The sequence below is a fragment of the Cannabis sativa genome, chromosome 2 (genome assembly GCF_029168945.1).
Source record: "Cannabis sativa cultivar Pink pepper isolate KNU-18-1 chromosome 2, ASM2916894v1, whole genome shotgun sequence".
In the NCBI taxonomy this organism is placed as follows: Eukaryota; Viridiplantae; Streptophyta; class Magnoliopsida; order Rosales; family Cannabaceae; genus Cannabis; species Cannabis sativa.
In genome coordinates, this window is record NC_083602.1 from 14,773,198 (window position 1) to 14,781,650 (window position 8,453).

Genomic DNA, 8,453 nt, shown 5'->3' on the forward strand with positions numbered 1-8,453 from the left:
AAAAATAGAGATGTATAAACAGAGAAAAGTAAAAGTATTCAGACCAAAAAAAGTGGATTTCTTAGAAAAATTTACATTCAAACTGTTCGTCAAAAATATACAAATGACAGAAAACTTACCATATGGAGGAGCTGAGTCTTCAAGGTCATGCCAAGACATTATTTTCGTCTTCTTCTCCGGCGATGTTCACCGTCGGTCCACGAAGCAGGTGTTACTTCGGTTCGGTTCAAAGTCTAGATTTTATGCAATTAAAAAAAAAGGGGGGGGGGAATATAGGGGGAGACCTTTCGTTTCTTACAGGATTGAACAATTTATTATTTTATTTTTAGAATTTATGTTTTATTTATTCAGTTTAATATATTTTATATTTTATTTTAATTCCTATTTATTTATTTTTATTTAAAAAGAAGGCCTATTAATCTGGCCTTACACGTGTTAAGCATAATAGACTAACAGAGGAAATTCAAACGGAGGTGGACGGAATAACACTTTTAGAAACTTTGGGTACTTTACCCGCTAAAAATAAACATTGGGTTTATGCCAGTTACAAATCTAAAACATTGGGTACTTATGCCGCTATTTACCCTATCAAATATCACTTAGAAGAGAAATGAATAAAAAATATGGAAAAAAAATAATAAATTGCTAACTCATATTTTTTAGCTTATAAATATATAAATGGATGAGGTTCTAATAGTTACATTAAATATGTAACCATCATGGTTACATTTTTTTTAGCCATTAAACTATTATTGAATGGTTGTGATTAATTTAGTAATTAAATAAAAATAAATAATAATTAACTTATAACCTAATAGTCAACTAATAATTTATTTCCTTATAAAACTTTAATGAAGATAAATTATATTTTAAAATTAAATTACCAAAAGTATATCACTCACAATGATTTTTAAACCATGTGAGACTTTTTTAACATGACTCTCATGTTACCAAAAGTATAAAAAAATATTAAAAAATGTAAAAAAAAAATATGAGAAAAAAAAAAGAAAAGCAAAGAAAATTCACATAAGATGCCACATCACCTCTCTTTTAACATTTCTTTATATACATTGGTTTTTTTGCATTTTATTGGAATATAAAATAATTTAACATTAAAGAAAGTAATCTATCCAAAATAATCGATCAAATATGTACTATTGTAGATTGGATTGGAATGGATTTAAACTTTTACACATATTGGATTGGATTTAAACTTTTATGCGGATTGGATTGGATTTAAACTCTTATGCAGATTGAAATGGATCCAAAATATAAATCTGCATTTAGCACGGATTGGATGTTGTTTGACTGAAAAATTACGGATTGGATCAAATGAATAGCCCTATGAAGACCAAAGTACCTAATACCTCAATGACTTGGCGTATTATAATTAGTATACTTTGATGCAACATGGGAGGCATGCCAACGATTTCAAACATTGCTTAATAAGTACTCTATAGCGTCGGGTCAAGTGGTTAATTTCCACAAATCTGAAGTGTGCTTTGGGAAGAATGTGGCAGCAGAGAGGAAACTTGAATTGGCAGATGGTGGATAATCATGGGAAGTACCTTGGGTTGCCGTCTTTTGTTGGCAAAAATAAAAAGTAATTATTTGATGTTATCAAGAATAGGGTGTGGACTAGGTTAAGAGGACGTAAAAGTCATATGTTCTCAATGGGTGGGAAGGAAGTACTTATTAAGGCGATTGTTCAGGCCATTCCCACATATATTACGAGCTGTTATCGACTCACAAAGAGCACCATCAATAGTATCCATAAAATGGCAGCAAGATTTTGGTGGGGTTCCTTGGAAAAGAAGAAGAAGACGCATTGGTGTAAATAGAAGTACTTATGTAAGCCAAAAGAGGAAGGTGGTTTGAGCTTTCGAGACCTTAAATTGTTTAACCAAGCTTTACTTGCCAAACAGGTTTGGAGATGTCTTCGACAACCAATGTCTCTATGCAGCAAGGTTCTCAAAGCAAGTTATTAACCTAATAAAGGAGTGTTGGAGGCAAAATGTGGGGCACATGCATCCTTTGTATGGCGGAGTTTAGTGTGAGAAAATAAATTATTTTGAAGGGGTATAGATGACGAGTTGGCAATGGGCAGAATGTTAGAATATTAAAAGACCCTTGGCTACCTAGGCCAACGAGTTTCAAGGTATATGACAAGCCCGCACTTTCAGAACAACTTTATGTTGTGGATTTGACACTTCCAAGTGGAGAGTGGGATGAGGAATTTATACGAGCTAATTTCAATTGTAAGGATGCGGAATTAATCATGCGGCTACCACCGATTAAGGAAGACTTAGAAGACAAAGTGATGTGGCATTATAGTAAGAACGGGGAGTATTCAGTACGAAGAGGATGTCACATGGCTGCTGATATGCGAAAAGATGTGGCTACTTCTGATGAAAAGGTAATGAAAGAATGGTGGACAAAGCTATGGAAATTGAAATTACCGCCCAAGATCAAGCATTTTGCCTAGAAGATGGCAAATTCATGGCTGCCTACGAACTCTAACCTTGTTTCTCAAAAGCTAATTGGGGACCCAGCTTGCCATCGTTGCTCTAAAAGGGTAAGAGAAAATATTTTCCATGCATTATGGGAGTGTATGACTAATAAAGGGGTGTGAAAACTTAGTGGTTTTAAAGCTCAAACATAACGGGTGGGGAATGAAGATATCATTACCTTCCTCATGAGAATTGCAAAAGGTATGACCCAAGATACATATGAATTTTTTTCTGGTATTATGTTGGCAATTATGGTATATTAAGAACAATACCAAACATGGAGGAAGGGTGCCACAAGCGGCTGAAGTTGTGGACTGATGTGCTCAGTATATAGTGGAGTATAGGCAACCGATATTAAACAAGAAAAATCATAACAAAAGGCAGCAAGCTCGATGGGTACATCCTCAACAAAATGAAATTAAGATTAATGTTGATGGGGGAATGAAGAAAGGGGGGGCATATCTAGTATTGGTTGTGTTGTTCATGAGATAAATGGACAGTGTGTGTGTTTGCTTCTGCTACGATGTTGCAGCAGGAGTATTCGCTACTCCATGTCGAGCTCCTTGCCATTCAAGCTGGTTTGCAAACTAGAGTACAAAGGTGCTTAAACTGATTTAGTATCGAATTTGATTATTAGGAGAACGTCCAACTAATCCATAACAAGGAGGAGGGCTATAGAGATATTAATGGAATACTTACATGTATTAGGGAAATGTTATATGCTTCAATTGCTAGAATTTCCTTTGTATAGCGAGAGACAAATGAGGTTGCAAATATATTAGCCAATTACGCTTTAATTAACAAAATAATAGCTGTATGGATTGGGGTTAATTACCCTTGTGAAAGCTTGCACTAATCCTTTGTAATGTTGCTTTTACGAATGAATTTAGTTTTTTTTTTTTTTTAAAAAAAAAGAAAAAAAGAAAGAAAGAAATTGGCTCTTTCAGCGGTTGCGTTGGGCATTGTCACTCACTGTGTCTGGTCTCCATCATTCTCCAATGGCGAGAAAGCGAAAATCTATCCCCAAGGAAGCTCCTTCTTCTGTAGAGACCAAACCCCTTCTAAACCCCATGGCCACCAAAGACCCTCAGTTGGACTGGCAACAATCATCATCTTCCTCCTCTTCAGAAGAAGAACAAGTTGAGAAGCAGCAAGTCCAAGCAACGGACTCTTCCTCCGACGATGGTGATGAAGAAGATTCAGAATCAGATGAAGCTTCTAAGCGAGACGCCCTGAAGAATCTTCTTGAACCATTCAGCAAAGACCAACTCATCAACATCCTTAAAGAAGTCGCCGTATCAAACTCCTCAATCGTCTCCGGTATCGTCAAGTCCGTCGAGTCCGACCCTATTCACCGTAAGATTTTTGTCCACGGCCTCACATGGGACACCACCACCGAAACCCTACTCTCCGCCTTCAAGCAATACGGCGCCGTCGAGGATTGCAACGTCGTCACCGACAAGGTCACCGGAAGATCGAAGGGATACGGCTTCCTCCTCTTCAAGACACGCGCCGGAGCACGTAAAGCCCTAAAGCAGCCTCAGAAAAAGATCGGCAACCGAATTGCTTCGTGCCAGCTCGCCATCGCGGGAACCCTGCAAGGTCAGTCCACTCCTGCTGCCGCCTCGGCGTCGGCTTCGTCATCAGAGAGCCGTAGAATCTACGTGTCGAATGTTGGGCCACACATTAGCCCCGAGAGGCTCAGGGCATTTTTTGAAGCATATGGGGAGATTGAGGATGGTCCATGGGGGATTGACAAGGCCACCGGGAAGTTTAAAGGGTTTGCTATGTTTGTTTACAGGAGCTTGGAGGGTATGAAGAAAGCCTTAGAAGAACCGCTTAAGGTTTTTGAAGGGTTTAAGTTGAGGTGTTCTGTGGCAACGGAAGGCCGTGCCACCAAGAACTTAGCTCCTGCAATGCCGGTTTCAGGGGCAGGTGAGACATTGGCTCCTAATAATGTTGCTATGCCAGCTTTGAAAGTTGGGTTGGTTCCCCAAAATATGAATCCGGGTGCTATTCTTATGAGCCAGAATCCTGCTCTTGGGGTTATGAATCAAGTTTTGGGGATGGGGTTGGCTCCATCATTTGCTGGTGGAGTTCCACATACCTTGAATGGGGTTGGAGCTGCTCCTACTATAGGAATCAATGGTGGGTTTGGTGTGGCACAGCCTAATTTTAATGGTATGAACTCAAATATGGTTAGTGGTTACGGCTCCCAAGCTGCTTTACAAGGATTTGGCGCTTATCAGAATGCTCAGTTGGCTCAACCTTCTGCGTTTGCAGCTCCCATAGCAAAGTCTCAACCTGGTGCTGGTTCAGTTGGAGCCACAACCTCGTACATACGACGCTAGGTGATGTATCAATTCTTAACAGACCCTTTTCTGTGGTACTTAAAAGTTCATTGTGACTCTAGTGCATTGGTCATGACTTCATAGTTCAATTAGGTTTTCACATTGCTAAGTTGCTGTTTTCAATAGTGATATCTATGTTTTAATCTTAAGTAGCATCTTTTTATGATTCCTTGTAATCGACACTGCTGTAGTTTACATGTGAAATGAATGATACCAAGCAAATGCCTTTTGGGGTATTTTTTAGTCCATTGCCCCCGAATTTATTGGTTGAGAATAAAGCTTCTTTGTATTACAGCTAGTTAACTCTTTGGGGTTATTATATTGTGTCTAATGTTTGTTTAAATGTAATTGTGCAGACATTGTTGTATATAAGTCTGAAGTATTGCAAATCTTACTTTCCTTCACATAAGTAACAAAGTATCTTTCTTTTGTTCCAAGACATTCTGAGACTCGAGTTCAGTGGCATGTGTTATAGAGTGTACTAATGTAAGAGTCTTACAACTAATCTACCACCTAGTAATAGCACTATTACATTTGAAACAGTACAGTATTGAATTCAGTATGTTGAGATCATATGAGGATTTTAGGTGTTTAATAGTGCCATTTTGACTGTTGATGAGTTGTTAATCTTTAAAGCAGCATTATTTAACTTTGTTTTTGGATTATTTCTTTGCTTTTGACAGTTTTGATTGGAATGGAATGGAAAAGAATCCATTGTTTGGCTGAATTTTAAAGTTTTGTAATAATATTCCTTCAAAAAAATGATGAAAAATGAAGTTATCAAAAGTTTGTATGGCGTATATTAAATTTTATTGTATCATCATTTTGTTTTTATTACTCTCAATCAAACCAACAATACCTTGCTAGCAAACTCCGGTGTAGATTGTCAGATGAATAGAAGGTCTCTTTTGAGTTTATTGTAATGTTTTCCTGAAGAATTCAGGTCCCTTCAGCTATGGTAGAGACAGAAGACTATATAAGGATTTGCCAGAGGACACTGGATTTATGTAGTAATGTATTCGGTGGCATTATGTAGTAATGTTTTCCTGAAGTTGCTTTCACGTACGTGTGCTTATTAATGGGTGAATCAATGAAAATTCATGCAGTATTTTATTTACCACCTGCGTGCAATGCCTATAGGCTATAATGATGAAAATGGTAAGCTTTTTAAGGTGGTGTTATAGTGCAAATTTTTTTGCTTAGAAATACATACCGTCTCGGATGTATGTGACACGTGAACCTAATTCCTAGTTGGAGAAAGATGACCTGTCACTAATAGCTCCTGTAGAGCTATCTTCACGTGATTGAAATTTGCTAAAAGGTGTGTCTGAGACAAAGTCTAGTCGCACACTGTGCGTAGCATAATAGAGCAAAAGTAGGACTAAGAAGTTACAATAAGTTGCTTACATATCAGTTATATGTGAGGATCAAAGTAGGACTAAGAAGTTACAATAAGTTGCTTACATATCAGTTATATGTGAGGATCAAATGATTCTCTCTTGTGCTCCATGTAAAGATCGCATCTTTACAAACTTGTGGTTCGAATAACTAAAGTGCGCGACAATTCATCTTGAACTTGTAAAGTTCAATGTTGTCAGTACATGAACACTCAATATAGGATCAGTATAGTTGTAAGCGTTTTATCTTATATATGACCCTGAGGTTGTAGTCTCGAGACTATATGCAACCTATGTTACTTGGGAAAGTGAATTGTCAATATGCGACTTTTAAAATTGTATACGTTCGAGTATTAATTAAGAATGGTTGAAATTGTTCTCTTATTTATTTTGTAAACGTTTTATGTTTTAATTAAATTTAATTAATGTTGTGACGGTCCTGTCTGACTGATTATGTAATTTAAATGATCATTTTGTCTTTTATATAAAGAAGTGTTATAATTCGAAATAAGAATATTCACTAACTCTTGCAAAATTGGACTAGGCAGACGAAGTTTTGATTGAACTACTATAATTCTCTATCTCCCTTTGCAATTTACATATACGTTGTTTTTGTTTTATTATTCGCTATTTTACTATGGGTATTCGCTCTTTTAGGTGAACACTCGCAGTTTTGTAAGTGAATATTTTTATTTATCTCGAATATTTATGATTTTTTGTGTTGTCAATTTTCTTTCAACAACATCAGGTGTATACAATTTATAAAAGCAATGTGATTTTGTTCAGCTATTCTATGGGAAAAAATGCTTAATTTTTAAAATTTTATCTTATTTTTTTAAGTAGTATCAACTAATGCTTTAGAGCATCTTCAATGGTAATATTCTTTAAGAGTGTCAAAAATTTCCACATTACTTAAAAATATATTATTCTATTCTCTTCCACATTATATTATTATTTAATATATATTAAATAAATAACTTTTCTTACTTTATGATAAAATAATAATAATAAAATAAGAAAAAGAAGATGTAAAGGATGCTATGGTATGATATTCTTTTGTGGCATTTTTTTTTCATTTCAATGGTAAAACATCAATTAAAAAAATACTAAAAATATATTCATATCATAAGCATTCTTCATTGCATCTGTATTGGAAATGCTCTTAGTATGTACAAAAAGAAAAAGTAATGCTCGACTAATAAACTTGTTCTTCTCTAATTTCAAAAAAAAAAAAAAAACCTCTTTCATCTCTTATTTTTAATGATATATATTTTTCACATAAGTTATTATTAGTTTTAAAAATGATTTTCTGTTTTTTTAATCAAAAATTCGGTAATTTTAAAAAAAAAAGTACGTTCGGTAAAATATTTTGTTTTTTGTTTTCTTAATTTAAAATCAAATTTATGTAAATTTTTAAAAACAGATTTTGAATGATTTTAAAAACACTTTTTCCCCTATTCTCGTTTGTCTCTCTTGCTCTCCATTAATTCTGCAATTTCAAGCTCTATACGATCTTCAATGGCTTCCGTTCAGGTAATCTCTTCCTCTATGTATATTGCTCTCACTCTCTCTCTCTCTCTCTCTCTCTCTCTCTCTCTCTCTCTCTCTCTCTCTCTCTCTCTCTCTCTCTCTCTCTGTGTGAAAGATTTTTGGTTTAATGAGATTTTAATCTCTAAAATGAGATTTTAGTATTTTACTTAGAATTGGGTTTTACATTTTTTACCTCAGTATTCTCGCCGAATTTGAAGCTTGGGGTGTCGTTTCTGAAGTACTCTTTTCAGGCAACACCGTCACAGCCGAAGGTCCAAGTCTTCTCGGCATTGCGCACGCAAGCTTGGGGTGTCGTTTCTAGTGGCTTTGGATTTGCATGATTATAGAAAGTGAGTTTGGTATACTCTTTCATTTGCTTTTTTCTCATATGGCCGTTTCTTTCTTAATTGTCATTATCAAGATTTGGATTTCAGTTTAGACCACAGATTAATCAAAATACCCACCAGCTAAATCTTGGTATTAGGATAAGATATTTTCTTAAATATGTCTTTAGTGTTTTGAATCTGTGTGGGTTTGTGCTAAATACAGTCATTAAGTGTTGTCTTGTTACTATTCCCATCTATCTGTTCATCAAAACCATATAAAGAGTTCACTCTGAGCGACGATGAATCTCATAGTTTTCATCTGTAGCTTTGTGTTTTGAG

At 35.5% G+C, this 8,453-nt stretch overlaps 1 protein-coding gene across 2 annotated transcripts; it reads left to right on the top strand.

Moving 5' to 3' along the window:
* Window positions 1-3,323: 3,323 nt before the first annotated feature.
* Window positions 3,324-5,820, top strand: LOC133034765 (UBP1-associated protein 2A-like). Of its 2 annotated transcripts, none has more exons than XM_061110139.1 (2): window positions 3,324-4,861; window positions 5,805-5,820. In XM_061110139.1, exon 1 carries the CDS (start codon window positions 3,509-3,511, stop codon window positions 4,859-4,861), a length of 1,353 nt encoding a protein of 450 aa, XP_060966122.1. In that variant the 5' UTR covers window positions 3,324-3,508; the 3' UTR covers window positions 5,805-5,820. The 2 variants fall into 2 exon arrangements, with proteins under 2 accessions (XP_060966122.1, XP_060966121.1); XM_061110138.1 differs by lacking the exon at window positions 5,805-5,820 and adding an exon at window positions 5,218-5,647.
* The last annotated feature ends 2,633 nt before the right edge of the window (window positions 5,821-8,453 follow it).

What these genes read in the sequence shown, in the direction of transcription:
- LOC133034765 (XM_061110139.1), top strand. Translation starts at nt 3,509, where the DNA reads ATGGCGAGAAAGCGAAAATCTATCCCCAAGGAAGCTCCTTCTTCTGTA.